This window comes from Zosterops lateralis (assembly GCF_965231275.1).
Source record: "Zosterops lateralis genome assembly, chromosome: 15".
NCBI lineage: Eukaryota > Metazoa > Chordata > Aves > Passeriformes > Zosteropidae > Zosterops > Zosterops lateralis.
Genome location: NC_139775.1, coordinates 6,323,497 through 6,346,809, shown reverse-complemented (window position 1 = coordinate 6,346,809; position 23,313 = coordinate 6,323,497). Strand labels below are relative to the sequence as shown.

Below are 23,313 nucleotides of genomic sequence, written 5' to 3'. Positions count from 1 at the left end.
CACACCACAACTGTCGTGTCCAACCTGCCAGGAATGAAATGAATATCACAGCGGGTGAAGCGAGCGGCTAAATTTGTGTCTTCAGACCCATACCCATCTTAAGTATTAATCTGGGGAGGCACTTCCCGACAGCCTCTCTCTGCTGCTGCCCCAGGCTGAAGACGTCCCATGGTTGGTACAGCTCTGCTGGAGTCGCTTGTGTGCGAGGGTCAGCGAGCAGGGCTGGGTTGTGCTCCTGGTGGTGCTGCTGGAACAGGGTCAGAATCCTCAGAGTTCCACTCAGGCTGGAAAATGAGTTTGGTGGAAAGCACAGCCGGGCACTGGGACTGATCTGAGCTAGGAAGGAGCTGCAGTGGGTGCAAGACTAACCCTTCGCTGCTTGTGCTTGAGGTTTATTTGTTTATCTCTTCTCATCTGGCTTTCAAGATGTGCATGTTCCTGTTACCCATTCCTTTGAGCATCCCTTCCCCTGTTTTCTCGATCCTTGGCTGTGTTTCTTTTGTGCCATTTGCCTTGATGACACAAAGCCCACGAATTCCAAGCAGGCCTTTTTGGTGCTACAGGATACAAAATACGTTGTTATAATTAAGAGCACAGAAGGACAGACCTAGTAAAGAATGAATTTGTCCTTCAAAGTCCTTCAGAAGAAGCTGAACAAGGAAGATCATGTGAAGTTTTTTATTTAAGTGGCATCATTTGTCCAGAAATTTAGTAAATTCACACTGACAGAGAGTAGATTTAGAATGGGTATTAGGAAGAAATCCTTTCCCTGGGAGGGTGGGGAGGCCCTGGCACAGGGTGGCCAGAAAAGCTGTGGCTGCCCCTGGGTCCCTGACAGTGTCCAAGACCAGGTTGGATGGGGCTTGGAGCCACCTGGGATGGTGAAAGGTGTCCCTGCCCATGGCAGAGGTGGGACTGGAGGGGCTTTAAGGTCCCTTCCACTCCAAACCATCCCAGTGTGCTATTTTCCATGTACATGCCAGAAACTTAAAGAAAATCCTGCTTCAGGGAAGAGCCCAGAATCTCTGTAGCACTCCCATCTGAAATGGGGGATTTTTGTTGTGTTTTTGCTGTGTTTTCCTTGAGCCCATTTTCAGGGGAGCTGAGAGTGAAGCCCCCCTTGGTTGTTGCTCTCCACAGTCCCACCGCAAGTTCTCTGCTCCCAGGCACGGCCATCTGGGCTTCCTGCCCCACAAACGGAGCCGCCGGCACCGAGGGAAGGTGAAGGCCTGGCCCAAGGATGACCCCAGCAAACCAGTCCACCTGACAGCTTTCCTGGGCTACAAGGCTGGAATGACCCACACTGTGCGGGAGGTGCACCGGCCTGGGCTCAGTAAGGCTTGGCTGCAAAGGGACACATCCATGAGGGAAAGGAGGGAATAGGCTCCTTGGGAAAGGCTGTTTATAGAAAGGGGTGGTGGAGCCCACAGCTCTAGGTTAAATCCTGGCTTATCCAGATCTTGGATGGTCAAAGGCCACCTCAGCACGGGCTCAGTGTGGGGGTTCCTGGAACTGTCCACGCTGGGATGGTGACTGGTGGTTTGAGAGGTGGGAAGGCTGGACCCTGACCTTGCCCCCAGCATTCTCTGTGACAGCGAGAATCCTCCAGGGAATGACCTGATCCCAGAGGATGCTGGGCACCACTTTCCTTTGCTGCCTTGCAGAGATTTCCAAGCGGGAGGAGGTGGAGGCCGTGACCATCATCGAGACCCCTCCGATGGTGGTGGTGGGGGTGGTGGGCTACATCGAGACACCCAAGGGCTTGAGGAATTTCAAGACTGTTTTTGCCGAGCACATCAGCGATGAGTGTCGCCGGCGCTTCTACAAGAACTGGTATGTGCTCCTGAAAAGGGTCGTTAAACACTGGAAGTTTGGAGTCACCACCCTGGAGGTGTCCAAGGGACAACTGGATGTGGCGTTCAGTGCTCTGGGCTGGGTGATGAGGTGTGGATCGGTCACAGGTTGGACTCTATGCTCTTGGAGGGCTTTTCCAACCTCATTGATTTTAGGGCTCCCAAAGTGGGGGTGTCCTGGAGGGCTGCCTGTGAGGATCTCTGGCAGGAATTCCACAGACTCTCCGGGGTGCCCAAACGGCTCAGCTCCTGTGGAGAGAAACTGCTGCCTGTTTAGTCATGCACAGGCATACTGCAAACAGCCCGATGCTGGGGGAGCAGCGTTTGCATATGTAAATTTATTCTAATAGCCGAACCAAGTTAGCTCTCTCCACAATATCGTATGGCAGGTTCCTTTTCCCTCATGTAGCTCAGGCTCGTAGGTTCCCCAATTAACTGGAATCCTTGGGATGGTGTGAAACCAGATTTGCCAGGTGGAAAATTGATGCAGAGTGTGGCCCCTGGCACTCATTAATATCAACACCCCTCAGCAGAGGGAAGTGGAAACATGAATTTTTTCGCTGTAGGAATTGTGTCTCCTGTAGCAGTACCATGGAGACCCACCCACCGCATGTCTCTGATCCCTGTGTTCTCCTGTCAGCCCTTTTCAAGGCTCATTTGCTTTCCTCTTCCCATTCAAAGCCCTGACAGTCCGGTGAGGCTCAGGTATCCACAAGGTACCAGCGAAGTGCCTCTGTGATTTCCTGGCTGCAGGAATCTCCTGTAACAGTGCCATGGAGACCCACCCACCACAAGCCTCTGACCCCTGCTTTCTCCTGCCTCTGATTTTGCGCCTGTGTTTTGATGGTGCTGAGTCAGGCAGTGAGAGACAACTGCATTCCTCATGCAGAAAGGTTTGAATTACCCTTGAACAAGCCCTTTTCATGGCTCATTATCCACCTCCCTCTTCCCACCTCAAGGTCCTGACAGCCAGGTGAGGCTCAGGTATCCACAGGTTCCTTGTGCCTCCGAGGAGGTGGCTGGAAAGGTGACCCGTCCCCTCTCTGCACTGTCACAAGCCCTTTATCGGCTCTGATGGATGTTAAACCACTTCTGGCCGTAGGCACAAGAGCAAGAAGAAGGCGTTCACCAAGTACTGCAAGAAATGGCAGGATGAGGCTGGGAAAAGGCAGCTGGAGAAGGATTTTGCAGCCATGAAGAAGTACTGCAAGGTCATCCGTGTCATTATGCACACACAGGTCAGAGCCTCCCCCCAGCATGGGCAGGGGGGCTCAGGGGTTTCCTGAGCTCTGAAAGGCCTGGAAATGGGATCAGGGAGTGTTTTGGTGCAGTCAAAGAGGCTGGGAGAGCAGAGGGTGTGAGATGGGTGATGGGAGGCCCTGGCTGACTTTTCCAGCTGCCTCCTGACCTCCCAGTCTCCTCCCAGAGCTTTCTGCTCTAGGATTGCCATGGGGGCTGTGGTTTGGGAACACTGGGGAGCCCTCACATCCCCATGGGAGCCCACACACCCCGTGGAGGAGAGTAGGAGGAGGGCAGAGCCTGGGCAGGTCCTGAGTCCGGTGTCAGCAAAGGACCTTGGGCCTCATGATCACCTCAAATTAGCAACTGGTGTCAAATGTTTTTGGCAAAAATAACCCCACGAGCAGGCACAGTTTTGCCAGATGCTGATTGCTGGATTCACAGGGGCCCATTTTAATGCTGATCCCTGGAGTTAAGGGCTGCTTTGGAGTCTGGGGGAGAGCTAAATTGGCTCAAGGCCAGACAAGGTCTCTGGGCTCGAGGACAAGGAGTTGGCTCCATAAAATCCCAGACATAAAGAGCTGCTGACCCAGGGCTGCTGTCAAAGGGGGTGACTGTGGCAGAGAGGTGAAGCACTGGCTCCCTCACTAATGGTGAGTGACCCAGCCCTGCTGCACCCTCCTGTCTGTGGGGTGAGGGGCCACATGTCACTCTAAAGCGCTGTGTGCTGCAGATGAGGCTGCTCCCACTGAGGCAGAAGAAGGCCCACATCATGGAGATCCAGCTGAATGGGGGCACAGTGGCTGAGAAGGTCGACTGGGTCCGGGAGAGGCTGGAGAAGCAGATCTCTGTGCACAGTGTCTTCAGCGAGAACGAGATGATCGATGTCATCGGCGTGACCAAGGGGCACGGGATGAAAGGTGCAGGGCTTTGGGGCTGTCCTTCTCACATGGCTCTGCCCATCAGGTGGTTTTGGGGTAGGAGAGTGTTAACCATGCTGAAAACCCCCAACTTTTTGTAGAGAGAGTAGTAAGGAGCCTTAGGATCTTAAGCATGACATCCAGTTCTGTTATGGCAGGGCTCGATTTCCTCAATCTCAAGGATTCCAGCAAGGGAAAAATTTGATAGGGTCATCTTTGATGCAGATACAAAGGAGCTGACAAGGTAACCTCTGGTGGAAAGATTTTCCCTGAGATTAAGGCCAGTGAAAGCTGTGTTGACTGTTGTGCCTAGAGGCCTCTCAGGAGGCTCAGAGGCACTGTCAGTACATAAAGCAGCCAGGTCTAATGGGAGGTGTCCCTGCCCATGGCAGGGGCTGGAACTAGATGGTCTTCATGGTCCCTTCCAATCCAGACCATTCTGTGATGATGAGAATGTCTCACAATATATGCAGAGGTGTGGGCATGGAACACCTCCCAGTCTGATCAGAGCTGTGAGAAATGAGAACAGTTCCTGATCTCCTCCCAGCACGGCCTCCTCTGAGAACTGCAGGAGAATGATGGGACTGCTCCTCAGGAGAGCAATGGGACTGTCCCTCAGGAGAATGATGGGATTGTCCTTCAGGAGACCAATGGGACTGTCCCTCAGGAGAATGATGGGATTGTCCCTCAGGAGAGCAATGGGGACTGTCCCTCAGGAGAGCAATTGGATTGTCCCTTAGGAGAACGATGGGACTGTCCTTCCCGCAGCCCTCCCTGCTGACCCTGCCCACTGTTCCCACACTGGCAGGGGTGACCAGCCGCTGGCACACCAAGAAGCTGCCCAGGAAGACTCACAAGGGCCTGCGGAAGGTGGCCTGCATCGGGGCCTGGCACCCGGCCCGCGTGGGCTACTCCATCGCCCGGGCTGGCCAGAAGGGCTACCACCACCGCACCGAGATCAACAAGAAGGTATGGCCTTCCTCAGGCCTCCCATTCTGTCACCATCCTCCTCCCCACAGTGCCTTCCTCCCTGCATCCTCCCGCATGTTTCCCTGGACACCTCCACGTCTTTCCTGGTGCTTTTCCACTGCTCGAGGGCACACCTTGGTGAAAACCACGTGATTCTGTGGGGCATTCTGCCACTCTGTGAAGCTCCTCAGCAAGGGGGAGGAGAGTCTCCATCTCCACAGCCTGTCTGTTCCCAGATTTACCGCATTGGCCACGGGATCCACGTGGAGGATGGCAAAGTGGTGAGGAACAACGCCTCGACGCACTATGATATCACCGAGAAGACCATCACACCTCTGGTGAGGGCTGAGGGGTGACAGGGCTGTCACCCTCCTGACTCTCCCAGCCAGCTGTCCTGCCCACCAACCCCTCTGCTCTCCCCTCAGGGTGGTTTCCCTCACTACGGGGAGGTCAACAACGACTTCCTCATGCTGAAGGGCTGCGTGGTGGGCACCAGGAAGCGCGTGCTCACCCTGCGCAAGGTGAGAGCACCAGGCTGGGATGGGCTGCAGCTCCCCAGGAACACATTCCCCACATGGAGAACCCGCTAAATGCTGGGCAGGGACACTGGGTGGGTCCTTGGTGCTGTATCACATGAGTATAGTGCTGAGGCCATTGGCAGGTGGATGGAGCTGGAGAGCTTCAGAGCTCTGAAGGCTGTGGTTCATTTCAGAAATGGAACCTTGGATTGCCAGAGAAAGGTGATTGGGCATTGGAAGGGGCTGCCCAGGGATGTGGTGGTGGAGTCACTGATGTTTCAGGACAGAGTGGATGTGGCACTCAGTGCCATGATCTGTGTGACAAGGTGGTGTCAGGTCATAGGTTGGACTTGGTGATCTCAGAGGTGTTTTCCAGCCTAGCTGGTTCGGTGCAATGCTGAGCAAAGAGAAGCTCTGCAAGCGCTCTCCGCCACCTGAGCACCAGGGTGTTGCTCTGAGACACAGATTTGTGAGGAGATATTTGTTAATAGGATATTCCAACCCTGCATCCATGAGACCTGCTCTCCTGAGTTTCTGTGATGATTCTCCTGATGCTGTGACTCTTCTTTCCCAGTCCCTCCTGGTGCACACGAGCCGCCGGGCCCACGAAGTCATCGACCTCAAATTCATTGACACCACTTCCAAATTCGGCCACGGCCGCTTCCAGACAGCTCAGGAAAAAAGAGCTTTCATGGTGAGTTCCTCGGGCTGCCTCCAGCTCATCGTGGGGCCACAGCAACTCACTGACTCCAACCAAGCATCTTCCAGGTGTCCATGGGCAGGGAGGTGGAACTAGATGAGTTTTATGTCCCTTCTGACCCAAACCATTCCAGGGTTCTATGATTGCATGATTCTGTGATCTGATTCTTGATACAACCACAGCCAAATGAATGTTTGAGACTCTCCTGCCTAGAGGCAGCCATGAATTCAGTTCACACAGCAGAAATGATGCTGTGTGAAGAGCAGGATGGTTGTGTGAGTGATCTAAGACAACTCAACCCGCAAATAAAAGACCATATGGGGAACCAGTTCCCATTCACCACGGGAAGTTCTAAACAAGCAGTTAACTTGGCAGGCACTGTCTTGACCATATGGTCCCTTTCACTTGGAATTGTGCACTGCTTTGATTTGTTTGGAATGATTTATAGCTTTAATGTTCTTAGAGGAAAAAAAGTTTGGGTCAAAATCAGATGCAAATTTGTGATGCTTTTGTCAGAAGCTTTCAAGAAGGCCAAGCAGTATGTTTTTCTTAAATCCAGGGCAAGAAAAATATAATTATATAATCCAAACACAGCAGTTTCCTGAATAGTTTTGCAGCCTTCACCAGGCTGGTGTGAGTCTGAGTCTGAAGTTGAGGAAGCACTGAGTAAACCAGGAGAGGGAAAAGGAGAAGGGAAAGAAACAACTGCCTGAGTCCCACGCAGATGTAAACTGGGTCTGGATCTGGTCTGTCAGCCAGAAATGCCATGTGAAGCTGGATAAGCCTCCTTAGTGCTGGCAGGGGGATTGGTTAGGCACTGCCTTTGCAGAGCTCTTTAGAGGTTAAGCTGATTTCCTTCAGCTCAGTGTCAGGAGCCTGTTGTGTCACTGCCAGCCCTGAGCTGCTGTGATGAGGAGCTCAGTGACAGGAGGACATTTGACCCAGGTGCAGCTCTTTTCTTTGCCATTTTGCCCCATGGATCCTGTGATAAATCAACACATTTGCCTGCAAGTTGAGGGACATAAGTAATTCCTGCCACCTGCTCCTACAGGAATGATTTGCTGTGGGATAACCCCATTTTTCAGCTGCTGGCCAGAGCAGCATTTCTGGTCACCACAGCCCAGACACAGCCACGCAGACCAGGTCTGTGTGTCCCTAAATCCAAACTCTGCTCTCTTCCAGGGCCCCCAGAAGAAACATTTGGTGAAGAAGAAGCCATGTGTGCAGGAAGAGCTCTAAGGATGGAGATCCAAGGCTGCCTGACTGGACACCTGCAATAAAGAGGCTCCAAGCCATGCCTGCTCCCTCTCTCCTTCAGGAGGGGTGTCTTGCCTGTTTTCAGCAGGTGGGGATGGGAAAAGTGGCATTTGGGACTGGTTTGCATGGACAGGGACTAACTGGGACAGCCAAGTGCCTGCTCTGTCCTCTGGATCCTCCCTTTCTTTTGCCCAGAGAATTTTTTCCACTCACCCAAACCACCACAAAGACTCCCCTTTCTCTCATCCAGCAGAGAGCAGAGCACCTACCAGCACTCCTGCACCAGTTTCCACTGGGAATGCAGGGCCTCCCCATGAGCTGCCTGTGCCCAGGCTCCCTGACTGTCCCCTCAGTGCCTCTCCCACACACCTCCAGCAGTGCTTTTGCCAAGCTGAAGGTGCAGCCTGGGGGCCTTCTCCCTGCTCAAAGCCCCCTGATCCTGCCTGGAATCCTTGGGGGTTTGTGTACAACAAGAGGGCTGCTAGGCAGGGCTAGGCAGCGATGGATTTATTTACTTGGGATCCTTTCCCACCCGTGCTTTCCTTGCAGCCCAGCTGCCTGCGGGGAGTGGGGGATGTCCCAGAGCTGGGAATTTTGGGTCAGCGATGATCCCAACTCCTTCAGTGCCATGATCCAGGTGTCCTGCACCCTCTTTGGGAACCAGCCAGTGGGAAGCCCAGCCCTCCACTGTCCAGAGCTGCCTGCTTGACCAGGAGTCCTGGCAACGTGGCCATGGAATTCCTGCATCTTCAGCAGCCTGGTTGTGCCCTGAACGTGTTGCTTGCAGGATTTGAGGAGGCTCATCTGCAGAAGCAGAGGATGAGGATGAATCCAGGCACAGCCCTGGGTGCAGTCAGTGGCCAGGCCCCAGCTGTCCCTGTGTCCCAAAGAGGTCCCTGAGCTCTGGGCAGTGTCCCTGCCCCTGGGGTTGTGCTTCAGAGTCTCCTGTCCCCCTTGGCTGGCAGGTCCCGGGGCAGTCCCGTGCTGGGTGGCCAAGGATCCAGGCCAGAGCTCATGATGGGAATGATGAGATCGTCCATGTTCGGCATCACCAAAATTTTCTGTAAAGAGGAATGCAGAATGACAAATCAGTGGGTTTGAACATCATGGGGACACTGCCTGCAGGTGGCTCAGCAGGAGCCATGCCCAGGTCAGAAATCAGGGCTGTGAACTGGAGGTCCTTGTCTCCCACCCCTGCAGCAACAGCTCCAGGAGGGTCTCAACTCTGGATATCAGGGTGGGGGAAAGCAGGAAAAATTTTTCTTTGCCCTGGCCACCTCTGTGGTTGCAGGGATGGTCACAGCAGAGGAGAGGGACCAGCATTTTGAAGCCACTCAGATGGGTGGCTTTTGAGGGGCCCTAAATATCTATAGGGACATTTCTGCCCTTCGAGCAGAGGTGAGAGGCTGAACACAGACGCTTGGGAAGGCAAATCTCCCAAACATGCCCAGACGAGAACAGACGGTGGTTTCAGCCCTTCTGGGGGTGTCTGCTTTGGACTGCCTGACACTCCAAACCCTCCCTGCTTGGGTCAGCACTACAAATAATGGGAGGAAAATATTTTCCTCAGTCCTTGAGCTCATTATTTGGGTTCTGTGTCTTTACTGTTCCAAGTTGCCCAGACCAGACCAGATGTTGGCTTTTTGCAGAAACAACTGGCCCGAACTAAGACTCTCCCCAATGGCAGCAACACCCACGGCTCAGCAGGGTTTGCTGAGCCCCTGAACAGCTGCCCAGGCACCTGAAATTCGTGCTTCAGTTTCTTCTCGATCCACTCGGTGACATGCAGGAATGTCACCTCTCGCTCCCCCAGCTTGGGGCGTACCTTCAGCTCCAGCTGTGGGGGCACTCGGAAGCTGTACCTGTGAGGGGAGGGGAAAGAGGCAGAAAGCATCACCTGCCAAAGATGTGGCACAGCCCAGGCAGCCCCACTGCTGGGTTTTAAGGAGGAGGTGACAGCTCAGGCTCCCCAGATCTATGCTGGCCTGGGTGCAGACTCAGAGAAATGAGCCTGAGCTCTGGGAGCCCATTTGGGGAACAGCTTCAGCTTGCTGGTGCTCAAGATGAGCCCAAAGCCCTGGAGCTGGCTCCTAGCAGGGAGCAAGGAGAGCTGGAAGCAGGATGTGCCTGGGGGGGGAAGGAGAGCTGGTACCAGACACGGTCGGTGGGTGGTGGGAGGATGTTCACGGCCAGGGTTCCTGACAGCTCCTGCACCTCCACCGTCAGCAGCAGCGGCGTGTTGGAAACCTCCTCCATCTTCTTCTTGATGAACTCGTTCTCTGTGGCCTTCTGGAAGTACTTGGACTTGGCGATCTTATCCACGAAGCGCAGGATCTTCCTGCTTGTGCTGTTGCCACTGACGTGGCTAAAGCAAGAGGGGCCCCAGCTCAGCCCTGCTGGATTTTGGGGTCTCCCCAGCCCTCTGCCACAGCACCCTACAGGGACAGAGTCCCCTCTGAAAGCTGCCATGATGTGCTGTGTGAGTCCTGCTGGGGACACTGTCCCCATGCCCGTGTGCTGATGTGTGTCCCCAGCCCCTCCCTGTGCCTCCCATGGCACAGACCCCCAGCACCCCCTTACCCCTCAGTGCCAGGCGGGGGGAGCCGCTCCCCCGGGGCCCCCAGGGGCTCTGCAGTGGTGACATCTTCCTCATCAGAGGAGCCGGCGCTGGATGACTCTGCATCGCTGTCTGCCAGCAGGATCAGCCGTGGCCTGGCCCTGTGAGCCCCAGCAGATCACAGGGTGCTCTGGGGATAGCAGCCTCACCTCACTGGGGCAGGAGAAGCAGGATGAGCCCATCCATGCACAGATTCCTTACCCCTCTCTGCCTGCCTCTGCAGGGCCGCTCTCCTCTGCAGAGCTCTCCTTCCCCAGCTTGCTGAGGTTCATCTTTGTCTCCAGTGTCATCTGCAAGGAGCCGCTGTAGGTGACCTCCATGTCCACCCAGAGCCCTGCCAGGGAGGGGGACAGGGTGAGGTCGGGTCAGCACCACAGAGGTCAGAGCTGCTCGTGCACTGCCAAACCCTCCCAGCTTTGGGGACAGGGCTGGCAGCTCTGTGAAGCCATCCTGGAGCCAGCACTGGGGTCCCTGTGCCTCTATGGGGCTCTTACCTCGCTCATTGATGGTGGGGTTGGAAGCACTGAGCACTGAGGGGATGGATGTGCCCATGTCCAGCTCTGTCAGCGTCAGCTCGTTCATGAAATACGGGAGCTGATGGAGGGAAACCCCCATGGGAGACCGTCACCACTCACTGTGGGGCCTTGGGAACAGGGCTCCCCTGAGCACTCTGATGCTCCTGCCTCTCACCTTGATCTTGCTCAGCTTCTTCTGGATCTTGTTGGACACCTGCTCTGCCCAGTACTGCTCCCGGAGGAAGTCCCAGAAGATGCGCCCCACCAGAGCGTTGATCCAGGCCATGCTGGCTGTGTCCTCACCCAACTGTGGGGGAACAGCAGCCCCTGTCCCCTGCAGTGAGGTGACCCCATGAGCAGTGGGACCTGCTGTCCTGTGCTGCCCTTCTCCAGTGCTTGGCTGCTCACACAAACCACAGACTGGATGCGGCTCTGTGCGGGGTCCATCAGCCTCCCAGTGCTGGGTTTGTCCCACTCACCTTTGTGGGTGTGGGGCTGCCCAGAGCTCCATGAGAGGGGCTCTGCTCCGGGCTGGGTGCCCCCTGTGCTGGCACGAATCGGGCCATGTAGGTGCTGTAATCCAGGTAAATCTCCTCAGTGCTTCCTGACATGTCCCTGTCTGGATCCGTGGATGGGCTGTCCTCAGCACTACCCCCACTGCTGCTGCCACTGCTCTGTGGGGCTGATCCTGTGCCTGGGGATGTGGAATCACAGGATCGTTTAGCTGGGAAAACCCCTCTGATCAATCCAGCCATTCCCCAGCACAGCCCAGACAAGCACTAACCCGTGTCCCCAAGTGACACATCCACATAGCTTTAATTCCCACCAGGGATGGGCATTCCACCCCTGCCCTGGGCAGCTGTGCCAGGCCTGGACTGCCCTTTCAGTGAAAGAATTTTTCCCAATATCCAGTCTGTTTAGTCAGGATGGCACCAGGGGTGACATGAGGCCTGTCCATGATGCCAGTGACATGCCACCCACCCTGTGCTGACGAGGTGACCCCTCTCGGCTACACTTTGGGCTCCTCCATGTCCCTTCATGCTCATTGCTGCCCACCAAGGAATTGTGTTCCTGGATCAGCCCTGCCTTAGAGCAGAGGCCGTGGTGGCTGCCCCTCACCTGCCCTGGTGTCACCGTGGCTGCTGGCTGTCCCACGGGAGGCTTGCACGAGGTGCTGGTACCACTCCTCCTTCTCCCGCCCCGTCCGCCCAAACAGGTACAGGCACCTGCCCCTGCAGTCCCCTGGGATGTCCTGCCCGGACACTGCAGGGACCTTCCTGGTCCCCTCATCCCCCTGCAGCTCCGTGTCGTGCTCCTCCCTGCTCCTGCCCTCTCCCTCGGCCGACTCGGGGAGGAGCACACAGATGGGATATTTCTTGTTCCACGTCCGCTTTCGGGCCAGGCTGGGGGGGCACAGGAAGACCTGCAGCACCGAGAGTGGGGTGAGGCCGGGCCAGGCGTGGGGGTGTCCCCGTGGGAGGGTCCTGGGCACTCCCAGGCTCACCTTGGCGTCGGTCAGGTCGTAGCAGCGGTGGCTGACGAAGACGGCGTCCAGGATCTCCTCCTCGAAGGTGGCTCGGCGCGGGATGTTGCTCTTGGGGTAGGACAGCTTGAGGGTGGCCCCGTCCAGCACGGCGAGCACCGAGTGCGTGAGCGACGGGTGGAAAAGCTCAGGGTCATACACCTGCAGCTGGTTCATCCAGCCCTGGAAAAGAGGGAAGAGGGAGCCGGCTGCTTCCCGCTCACCACGAGCATCTCCAACCCTGGCATCTCCTCCAGCGCCTCATCCCGCACCACCCCTCTCCTCACCTGGAGATGGGGAGTTTCCCGCGGCTCCCCCGGGAGCAGTTTGGGGCGCAGGTGGCCCCACGGTCCCCGAGAGGCCGGCGGAGCCTTGGGGACGAGGAGGAGGACGGCGAGGAAGCCCAGCAGCAGCCCGCAAAGCAGCCCCGCGCAGAGCCCGGCGGCGTAGGGCGGCAGCGGCAGCACCAGGTACCCGTAGGCGAGCAGGGCCACGGAGGCGAGCGCTCTGCCCGGCACCGAGCCCCTGGACCGCGGCGGCGGGGGCGGCTCCTCGGGCGGGGGCGGCGGAGGTTCTGCGTCTCTCTGTGCCACCTCCACCACCTGGATCATGTCCCCGTAGGAGCAGATCTCGTAGCGGCAGTTCAGCGTGGGCTCCCAGGGCGTCCAGTCCCGCACCCGGCGGCTCCCGGCCCCGCGGCTGCCCCCGGGGCTGCCCCCCGGCTCCTTGGCCCGGCCCGTGGGGCTGCTCTCCTCGGCCATCAGGCGGCTCAGGCGGCTCAGGGGCTCCTGCACGGCCTCCGACAGCCGCCTCCTGGTGTCCTCCAGCCTGGCGTCGCGCAGGCGGAGCAGCGCGGCTCGGCTCTCCGACGGGGACACGCTGGGCGACGACGGAGCCGTGCGCGACCTGGCCGGGCTCAGCCGGGGCTGGGGGAGCCGAGGGAGGTCGGCCAGGAGCATCCCCCCGGGCTGGGGCGAGGGGGGACGCTTCGTGTCCCCGTCGGCCGTGGGAAGGAGCCCGCAGCCATCCCGGCCGCCGCCGCCCTCCCCGGTGCCGCCGGCGGGCGGCGTCGGTCCCTCGGTGTCCCCACGCCGAGGCGAGCCCGGGGATGGTGCCAGGGCTGGAGAGGCGTCTGCTGCCACCGCAGCCTGATCTGCCATCGCTCGCATCGCCGACGGCACTGCCGAGGGACAGGGGGAGCAGCTGTCAGAGCCGGGAGAGCTCCGTGTCACCTCGGGGCACGAACATTCCTGCTCCGGTCCTGCATCCCCCGGGCCCCTCAGTCCGGGCTGGGCTCTTTCCAGCCGGTGAGCGCAAAGGCTGCGTGTGGGAAACCGCTTGTCTGATGAGGATAAAACCTCAGCCAGGCAATGAGCGCCGGGGTTGCGAGAGCCCCGAGCTGCCAGCCGGGGCTGCGGCCAAACCAGGGGGATTTTCCACACCAGCACATTCCACTGGTCCCAGTGCGAGCTCTGGGGCTGCGAGCAGGGATGCCAGGCCAGCGGGCAGGACTCCCTGACTCCTCTCAAAATTCGTGGTTTGGCCTCTGTTTCAAGCAATGCATGAATCCAAAATGGAGCCAGCCCGAGCTGCGGCCCCGGGGCAGCGTGGGGATGCTCCGTAAGCACCGTCAGCAATCTCTGGCTTTACTGGGAGAAGGGGGGACAAAAGTTTTTCTAACACAAAGTTTCCACTGTCTTGAGGGGCTCCCTGGGGTTGAAGCGCTGTCCTGTCCCCAGCAGCCACCACTACCCCTCATTGCTGCACTCAAAGCCATGGGCTACCCTGCTCTGAGCCGTGTCCCCTCCGTGATTTTGGGGGGAGAAGGGACCTGCAGGTCGGGCTCTGCAGGGCCACCGCGGTGCTGAGTCAGCTCCCAGCAGCTCCATGGAGTGCTCAGCCCCTCCCTGCCCTCTTCCCCTCTCAGCAGCCCTGCAGCAGCAGCAGGAATGCATCCCGGGGACCCTGGGGCTGCCTCACACTCGCACCGCGCCGCCCTGGATCTTCAAAGCTCCTCAGTGCCAGGAATTAATTACAGCCTGTGCCGCAGCTGCCTCCAGCCCCCTTTATATAATCTCAGCTCTTGCTTTGCTTCTCCTTTACAGGAGCCACTTGTTAACCCCAAATCATCCACGGGTGGCTGTCCCGGTGGTCCCAGTTCCCTGCAGAGAGCCTGGCAGGTGCTGTCCAGCCCGTGGGCAGGGCTGTGGCACTGCTGACACCACCAGCACCTGGCAAGGCACCAAAACAGCCAAACGAGGAGTGAGCAGAGGGAAATGAACAGTGGAGCTGGGCCTGAAAGGGGACTTGCTCTGGGGGAAGGTGTCCCTGTCCACCTAGGACAGGGTGGTCTTTAAAGGGTGGTCTTGAAGGTCTCTTCCAACCCAAAGCATTCCATGGTGATTCTGTCATTCCAAGGTGATTCTGTGATGCCATTATTCTGTCATTCCAAGAGATGCCTCTCCTGATGCTGCAGGGCCCCGTCCAACTCCCAGCCCAGCACTGCAGCTCAGCCACCCCCTGCCCCTCACCCTGCAGGGTTCTCAGTGCCCCCACATCACAGCTACTCCCAGTATCCCCAGTACTGCCCATCACCCCTGGTTCCTACCAGAACTCCCCTGGGCTGGTCCGTGGAGGGTCCTGTCCTGTCCCTGCTCCGTGTCCCTGCCAGGTCAAGGGGACAGTGTCTCCCCAGAGCTGGGCTTGGTGCTCCTTGTGCTCCACTCCACCATGCCCAGCTCTCCGTTCCCACCGCTCCCGTACTCGTGGGTTTTAAAAGCTAAAAAAAAAAAAAAAAAAAAAAAAGTCTGTTTCCTGAGAGACCATTAGCACGATGGAAGACAGAGATAATAATAGCCTGGGTTTGTATAGGAGTTCTCCTCTGGAAGGGATGGTGAGTACAGCAGGGGCTACGCTGCTGCTGCTGCAGCCACCTCTGGAGAGGGTGGGGGCAGCAGGAGAGACCCCACTGAGTGCCCTGGCTGGACCAGCAGCACCCCAAAAGGGAGGTGCAGCCCTTGGCGGGGGGGGGGGGGAGGGGGGGCGTCTTGCTGCTGGCTCAGGCTTCAGAGAGTCAACACTGAGTGTGGAAGTGCCTCAGCACTGATCCCTATTCCAGCCTGCAGCTTGTCCCCAGTCTGCGGCCCTGCAGGATCAGAAGGGAACTTTTTTCTCTTGACAGGATAAATTGGACATGAAGGTCCTTGCAAGTGTTTTCATGGAGGCAGCTGGGTGGGCTCGATGGGGTTATAGGGTGATGGGAATGATGGTGGTGCCAGCAAACAGCTCTCAGGGGTGATCCCACCTCTTCCAGGACATCCCTGAGAAGGACTGGGGCTGAGTGGGATGTCTGCTGGCTTGGGACACCCAGCCCAGGATGGTCACATCTCTGCAGGGCAGGGACACAAGACCCCTAATGATTGTCCCCCCTCACTGTGTGTGGACACACCAAAGCCATGACCATCAGTGAGCCTCTCCACTGGATTCCAGCTCCAAAATTCTGCTCCCAGCTTTGGTTCAAATTCAGGATTTGACATGACCTGACAGAGACAAGCTGTGACCCAGCTTGGGCTGGTGTCGTGGAGTGTCTCCCCCTAAGGCATTCCCTTCACAAGGCCAAGGCAGCAGGAGGTGGCACAGCCTGGCACCTCCCGGGTGGGCACTGCCCTCCTGGTGTTTGCTTTGCTTATAGAATCAGGGAGTTAATTGAAATATCAACTTCATTAACTTCCCTCAGTCCTCTGTGGTTAATTAGGGTGGCAGTGGTGCTGCTGGCGGGGATGTGGCACCAACAGCAGCGCTTTCCTCACCCAGCCAAGGGAGCTGGAAATCCCTCTCTCATTATCTGTACAAAACACGGTGACAGAACCCAGCTGTGACGCTGTCCCCGGAGCTCTCTGCATTATCCCGAGACCAGAGAGCACTGGGGTGGCTTTGAGGGAATTCTGCAAGCTCAGAATGTAACTTTGGCCAGCGGGCTGGGCAGTGTGGGATCCCAGCCCCATCATCTGCCCCCTGCTCCACATCACATCGCTGCTGCTCAGGGGGTTTGCTGGTGGATACTGGAGTGGTTTTGCGCTGCTGGGAGAGCAAGGAGCCAGGTGGGCTTTGGAATGCCTCCAGCAGGATGCTGAGAGCCAGCCAGCCCCAGGACTCGCTCCCAAAGCCTCTACAGCATCCCAGGGCTGGAGCCTAGCCCTGCCTCTCTATGGAGTCTGCTTCACTCCCGTGTCTCAGCCATTCCCAATCTCTGCTCATCTTCCCGAGCTGCATGGTCCCTGCAGCTCACAGGAGCTCTCAGCCATGGGGAAGGATCCAGCCACTTCCAACATCCATCCCAGCACAGCCTCGCTACAGGAATTGCAGGGAGCAGCAGTTACCTGATGGATGATGCTGCCGAGACCGTCTGGCTGCTGCAGCTCCTTCCACCGCCTGGAAATCCACACCCCTAAAGTGTGCGGGGCCCTGGAGTCTATTTGGAGCTTTCCCTGACATCCCGCTCCTCTGATCTCGGAGGATCTTGCGGGAGGCGCTTTCCAAGCAGCGCATTCCCCTCCCTCCCTCCCTCCCCGGCTCCCCGCGGTGCGGAGCTCCTTCCTCCCCCTGCCCGGGCTCCTGCCACGAGCCATCAATCCCTGGGGCTGCAGCGGGAGCTCAGCCCGCCCGGGATGAAGCCTGACCTAATTCAAAGCGGCAGCATCCAGAGGGCAGCGGCCCGGCCGGCCCCACGCCAAGATCCCGCAGCCCCGGGGGAGCTCCGGACGGCTGGACACGTCCCTTGGAATTTGGGAGAGGGATCCATCCTGCTGCGGCCGCAGGGCCAGGGCAGCACTGTCAGACCCCGGCTTTTGTCCAAAAGGCACCAGATTTTTTTCCCTCTTGCACCATTTCCACCAGAGCCGAAGCCCGGGGACTCATCCGAGAGGTTTTGGATAAACTACACAAGAAGGAATTTGTGGTGCTGAATTTTGGGAGGAGAAGGAAGCTGCAGCAGCTCAGCCCCTTTGGAACCTGGCCAGGTTCTCCTTCAGAGCCCTCACCTTGCCACACGCCTGGCTGTCACCTCCTCCTCTCCGGGACCCCCCGCGGGCCCGGTCAGACCCCGCATCCTCCGTGCGAGGGTCCCCACGGGTGACCCCGGCTCCGCGCGGCCGGAACGGGCTGGTCCCCGCTGTGCCCGCGCCCGCAGCATCCTCAGAGCCCCGGGAGTGCCCGAGGGACCGCCAGTCCCCCACCCCGGCGGGGAACCCGGGGTCCCGCAGCGCCGGTACCTGCGGCAGGCGGGGGGCCCGGGGAGGGTCTCTCGGTGCCGGTGATGGAGAAGGACGAACAGCGCCGGGGAATCGGAGCGGTCCCGCTGCCGGGGCAGGATAACGCGGGGGTCAGTCCCGATGCCGGGGGGGACCAGGGAAGAAGAGCCGGTGCCGGTGCCGGTGCCGGCTCTGATGGAGGCCGGTCTGTCCTGGTGCCGGGATCCACAGGCTGGTGCCGGTGCCGGGATAGCAGCGCCAGAGCGCCGCTGGTTGCGGTGGCGGTACCGGCGGTGAAGAGCCGGTCCCGGAGGCTCCGCGGCGATCCCGCTGCCGGTTGCGGACACCCAGAGCCGGGCTGGCGCCCGCCCCGCTGCCCCCGGCGGTGCCGGAGCATCCGCAGCCCCGAGCGCTCCGCCCCGCGCCCCCCCGCGCCCCCCGCCAGGGCTGCCCCCAGCTCCGCCACCGCCCCGGGGAGGCCGAGCCGGGGCCGCGGGCCGGGCCGGGGGTTCCCGGGGGTTGGAGAGGGTTCGGAACTTGTCCCCCCCGGTACCGGGACCCCCCCTCTACCGCCCTCTGCGGGCGGCGGGGCGGGGCCGCGGGGGCGGGGCGGGAGGAGTGACCCAGGGAGGGGCACCGGGGTGGCCCGGCGGAGGGGAGGGGCAGGGGGGGTGGCCCGGCCGAGGGGAGGGGCAGGGGCGTGGCCCCCGTGTCTGGGCGTGGCGGGGGGCGCGGCCGGACAGGCGGAACGGACCGGGGCAGGGGCGCAGCCATGTCCTTCTGCTCCTTCGTGGGGGGAGAGGTGTTCAAGGATCATTTCCAGCCGGGTGAGGGCTCCCCGCGGGCCCCGGGGCTGCGGCCGGGGGGATCTCCAGCGGGGCGGGCAGGGGGTGTCACCGAGCAAGGCGGAACCCCCTGGTCGAGGGGGGTCATGGTGGGGGTTGTCCTTCTGCGGAGAATCCTCCAGCCGGGGGTCCGGTCCTTGCTGGGGTCCTCCCAACAGGGTGGGGGAATCGTCCCCGATGAGGAGGGGGGTCTCGACAGGGACCCGAGGTTTCGGTCCCTATGGGATCCTCTGGTAGGGGGATCCTGCCCTGCGGGAACCCCTATGGGGAACGGGGATCCTGCCCCTCCACCCCCTTGCCTGGCCCTGGGGGTGCCGCGGGCTCCGGCAGCCGCAGCTGGCGGCAACACACATGGGCAAAGTCCCGTGCCACCGCACTGTCCCGTGCCCTGCCCCCTGCCCTGTCCCCTGCCCTGTCCCCTGCCCTGTCCCCTGTCCTGCCCCCTGCACTGTCCCCTGCCCTGTCCCCTACACTGTCCCCTGCCCTGACCCAGGTACTGTCCCCTGCACTGTTCCCCACATTGTCCCCCGCACTGTCCCCTGCCCTGACCCCTCTGCTGCCACCCTCCGCAGGTATTTACGTGTGTGCCAAGTGTGGCCATGAGCTGTTCTCCAGCCGGGCCAAGTACGAGCACTCGTCGCCATGGCCAGCCTTCACCGAGACCCTGCGCGGGGACAGCGTGGCCAAGCGGGAGGAGCGCCCGGGGGCTTTAAAGGTGCGGTGTCACATTCCCGAACCTTTGGGATGCAACCAAAAAAACAAAACAAAACAAAACAAAACAAAAACAAAAACAAAAACAAAACAAAACAAAAAAAAAAAAAAAAAAAAAAAAAAAAAAAAACCAAAAACAAAAAAAAAAAAAAAAAAAAACACCCCCGGGCTTGTTTTCCTTCAACCCAGATCGCTGCCAACCCCTCCCTTTGCTCCTCCAGGTGACCTGTGGCAAATGTGGCAACGGGCTGGGCCACGAGTTCCTCAACGACGGCCCCAGGAGGGGCCAGTCCCGCTTCTGAATATTCAGCAGCTCGCTGAAGTTCCTCCCAAAAGGTACCGGCTGTGGCTTGGCAGCCGGCCCGGCCCGGGGAGGTGTTTTTGGGGCTTGCTGAGTGAGCTGCACTGCTTTCAGCAGGGTGGCCCTGGCTGTGCTGATAAGGCTGAGGAGCTGCTCAGGGGATAAATCAGGCTCAGGCTGCTCAGCTCGAGGCTTCTGCTGGAGTTCCTGGGTGTGTGAGCATGGGTTTCCCTGGGTTTGAGGGGTGGCTGAGTTTTGGGGGTTTCTCTGGGGGTGTGAAGAGAGAGCAGGGAGACTTTGTGGTGGCACCAAGGGGTTTGCTGATCACTCCCTGGGGGTGTTGTCAAAGGAAAGACTGACCCCTCAGAAGGCCAAATTCCAGGCAGCACCACAGCCATGAGCTGCTGTCCTGCTTATAAGGCTGTGCTGGTGGTGATGCTGTGTAGCAAAAACCCCCAAATAAAAAGGGCTGGTGGTTCTGGAGGAAGAAACACGAGCCCTGCTTGTTCCTCCCTCATTTTTAGGTAAAGCTGACAACGACCTGAAGGAGAAGTAAGCGAGCTGCTGCACCTGGCACTGCCCTGGGCTGACCCTGCCTTCACTCTTTGGCATACACTGTCGTGCCAAGGGGCTCCACAGCAGGAGGAACCCCGAGGAAACTCCTGGTTCGAGTTTTCCCCTGATTTCCTGGTCACGGTTTCCCCTTGATTTCCCTGACAAGGTTTAATTCCCTGATTCCTCTGTCACGGTTCCCCCTGTTTTCCTTGGCACGGTTCTCCCGTGGTTTCCCTGGTCCAGTTCCTCCTTAGGGCTGTTCCAGCTCCATACAAGGAGCTCCTGTGCCTGTGCTGAGCTCTCAGTTTGCTGCTGACAATGTCCAGATCCCAGGCAGGCACTGATGCAATCCAGGGTGGCTGCACTGGCATTTCCAGGGAGTAACGTGGGATTAGCCGAGCTCAGGGTCTGGGTTAATCCCTGGAGCTATTCTGGGCTGGGGTCATGGTATGAACTGCCCTATATAAACCCTTCAGGGTGCTGGGGCAGTGATGTTTTATGGTCCCACTGGGCAGCATCCAGGTGTTTTCCCCCTGTGCCCACCTTGCACAGGGACATCAGGGACAGCTCCACATTGTTGTCCTGGGCTCTGCCCTGGCCTTACACCTGACTCGCTTCTGGCTGCTACAGACATGGGAAAACAGCAAGTGTGGCAGAATGTGTTCCAAAGCAGCTGTAGCTACCACTGGCTCCTGACAGGCTTATTTTTACTTGGAGAACACAGAAAACACACCAAGGTGCTGCTGCAAGCAAAGCTACAGAACCCCCCCTCAGAGGCCCCAAGCTCTGTGTGCAATTATCTCCAAGGTCAAAGGTTCGGCCAGTGGTTGGTGGATCCTCCAGGGACCCCTCCCCAATTTACCTTGATTTGTTAGTGTTTATGTAATTCAGTTGGCATTTGCCACCTTGCTTTGTTTTATTGGTTTACAACTTGTATCCACGCCCCGAATTGTTATAGACAAAAACTCCCTGCAGCCCAGGGTCGGGGTCTCTCTCCTGAGGCACCTGGCCTGGGGCCAGGGGCTTCCCCTGTGATCCCCGAATAAAACCTTTGTTCCCCAAGCCTCGAGAGTTTCCCCTCTTTCAAACCACGGCTGTGACAGCGAAGGTAAAGGTGCTGCAGAGCCAAGAACCCACACACCGGTGCTGTTGAGGCGTATCAGAGCTGGCAGGTGGTCCAGCCCAACACCGGGCGGACCAGAGAAAGATACACACCCCAACACATAGAGCTACCACCGGCTCCTGACAGGCTTATTTTCACTTGGAGAACACAACACACCGAGGTGCTGCTGCAAGCAAAGCTACAGAACCACCCCCCCCTCAGAGCCCCAAGCTCTGTGTGCAGAGTTGCTTCTCTCGGCAAAAGTGGCGTGCTTAAGGCCCCCGTCGGTGTCCTACACAGGCGCCTGACTAAATCCACTAACCCGAACCCTGCCGCGGCGCGAGTGAACTTACAGCCCGTGTCCCTACACGAGGACACGCCACAGAAAATTGTCCCCGGGCGGCGCCGTGGTCGGGGTTTTGTGCAGGCAATCAGATAGACACGCCTGGGGTCCTCTCTGTTTCCCGGCCTTTTGGCCGCCATCTTTAGAGGGTCAAGCCCCGCGAGCCGCGCCGCCATCTTTGTTGTGGCACCCTTAAAGCCCCCGCCGGTGTCTAACACAGACGCCTGACTAAATCGATTAACCCGAACCCGGATGCGGCGCGGTTCAACCCACAGCCTGTGTCTCTTCACCTGAAAACGCCACAGAAACTTTCTCCCAGGCGGCGCCGTGGTCGGGGTTTTGTGCAGGCAGTCACATAGACATACCTGGGGTCCTCTCTTTTTCCGCCCTTTTGGCCGCCATCTTTAGAAGGTCAAGCGCCGCGAGCCGCGCTGCCATCTTGGTTGTGGCACTCCCCTAATGTCCCCTTCGGCTGCTCGCACCGGCGCCTGACTACATCGACTGCCCAAACACTGCCGTGGCGCCGCTCAGCCCCCATTTCGTGTCCGCGCGCCTGCGTACGCCGCGGAAAATCGCTGCCGGGCGGCTCCGTGGTCCATGTCGCGCGCAGGGAGCCGGCTGCCATGTGCTCTGGGTCCTCTCATTTTTTCCCGCCTTTTTGGCCGCGATCTTTCGGCCCTCGGGCCGCAACACTGCCCGTGAGCTCACAGCCCGCGGCTGCTACGGCGGAGAGCTGCAGTACCGCACTGCATCCACAGGGTGGCAGCACTGCCTCCGAGCTCACAGCCCGGGGCTGCTACGGCGGAGAGCTGCAGTACCGCACTGCATCCACAGGGCGGCAGCACTGTCCCCGAGCGCACAGCCCGCGGCTGCTACACGCTCCGGGGGGGGAGCTGCAGTACCGCTCTGTGTCCACACGGTGACAGCACTGCAGGGAGCGGAGGCAGAAAAGAACGTGGCCAAGATTCCCCTTTCAAACATCCCCTAAAATAAAGGCCCCAAAAGACCTCCAACCACAACAACTACGAGGACCCTGCCATCAACCAAGCAAAAAAAAAAAAAAAAAAGCCTTAATTTTAGGCTATATTTAATTATTTCTTCTATTTCTTATTTTGATATTTCTATTAATCATTACAATTTATCTATTATATCATGTACATTATAGTAGGTATATTTTACATATTATAATATATGGAACGTGTAATAATATACAGTATGCCTATTGATATTATTTTTCGTATTTTATAGTTCTCTTTTTGTTACTTATATATTTATTTATTCTTTTTTTTTTTTTTTTAGTTAGCATTTACTTCTTGTTATTTTAAATTATATGACTTCATTAACCTAACAGAGCAGAACCACAGTTAATTAGAATTGAATGACCCTGCTTGTCTAAGGGGTAAATATTTCATCTTTATTAAAATAATAATAATAATAATAAAAAGTTTTCTCTTTCTGCATGCTTTTGGGGGGGTTGTTTGTGGGGGGTTTTGTTTTGGGGTTTTTTTTTTGTTTGCTTAGTTTTAGATTTCTTGGCTAATAAACAAGGAGGTTCGGAGAGTTACAAAATAAAATGTCTACTCAGTTTTATTTCTGCCTCTGAAATACACCTCGACATCAAGTTAGTGCTGGTAATACTGTGCATGGGGAGAATGAGACCTGTTAAGGGGTTGAAAGGAAAAAGAAGGCACCACAGTGTTCACAACTTTCTCCATTCAGGTTTTTTAATTTTGCAGAAAATACAGAGGTTTTTCACTAACTGCACTCTCAATTATATCCAGACATCCAATGGACATGGAGGTCATTTTTCAACTTCTTTCTTGCCAACAGCCAAACTTCCAAGTGCTCAGGGTAATAAAGAGTATGAAAAAAAAAAAAGGAAAAATAGGATAAACAAGTTAATGGCTTCTGTGTAGAAGTCCACCAGAAGGGTGGTCAGTGTGCAGAGAGTGGGAGTCTCCTGGAAAACAGAGAATGCTTGATCTTTTTTCATCCCATCCTTTATCCTTTTTTATATTAAAGCACGGCACAAATGAATTTAGTGTTCTTTGATGTCAGTCTTTTCCTGGTTTTTCTCTCCTTTAAGGCCAAACTTCC

General features: G+C 57.6%; 3 protein-coding genes across 4 annotated transcripts; 2 read left to right on the top strand and 1 right to left on the bottom strand.

Annotated features, from left to right (window-relative positions):
- The first annotated feature begins 67 nt into the window (after positions 1-67).
- On the top strand, positions 68-7,494 carry RPL3L (ribosomal protein L3 like). Its single transcript, XM_083872718.1, has 10 exons — positions 68-171; positions 1,141-1,333; positions 1,665-1,833; positions 2,956-3,091; positions 3,826-4,012; positions 4,821-4,981; positions 5,218-5,319; positions 5,407-5,502; positions 6,074-6,193; positions 7,382-7,494. The coding sequence occupies exons 1-10, from the start codon at positions 169-171 to the stop codon at positions 7,436-7,438; spliced, it is 1,224 nt and encodes a 407-aa protein (XP_083728844.1). The 5' UTR covers positions 68-168; the 3' UTR covers positions 7,439-7,494.
- LOC310915657 (testis-expressed protein 2-like) lies at positions 7,494-17,479 on the bottom strand. 2 transcript variants are annotated; one of them, XM_083872717.1, is made up of 13 exons: positions 17,381-17,479; positions 14,719-14,889; positions 12,398-13,290; positions 12,093-12,293; positions 11,708-12,011; positions 11,068-11,282; positions 10,764-10,922; positions 10,568-10,667; positions 10,275-10,407; positions 10,037-10,174; positions 9,609-9,821; positions 9,198-9,318; positions 7,494-8,517 (listed from the first exon to the last, which is right to left on the bottom strand). In XM_083872717.1, the coding sequence occupies exons 3-13, from the start codon at positions 13,277-13,279 to the stop codon at positions 8,392-8,394; spliced, it is 2,592 nt and encodes an 863-aa protein (XP_083728843.1). In that variant the 5' UTR covers positions 13,280-13,290; positions 14,719-14,889; positions 17,381-17,479; the 3' UTR covers positions 7,494-8,391. The 2 variants fall into 2 exon arrangements, with proteins under 2 accessions (XP_083728843.1, XP_083728842.1); XM_083872716.1 differs by lacking the exon at positions 17,381-17,479 and having other exon boundaries at positions 14,719-15,042.
- A 590-nt stretch (positions 17,480-18,069) lies between these two features.
- MSRB1 (methionine sulfoxide reductase B1) lies at positions 18,070-20,831 on the top strand. The gene is made up of 4 exons (XM_083872927.1): positions 18,070-18,186; positions 18,777-18,919; positions 19,137-19,251; positions 19,741-20,831. The coding sequence occupies exons 1-4, from the start codon at positions 18,132-18,134 to the stop codon at positions 19,770-19,772; spliced, it is 345 nt and encodes a 114-aa protein (XP_083729053.1). The 5' UTR covers positions 18,070-18,131; the 3' UTR covers positions 19,773-20,831.
- The last annotated feature ends 2,482 nt before the right edge of the window (positions 20,832-23,313 follow it).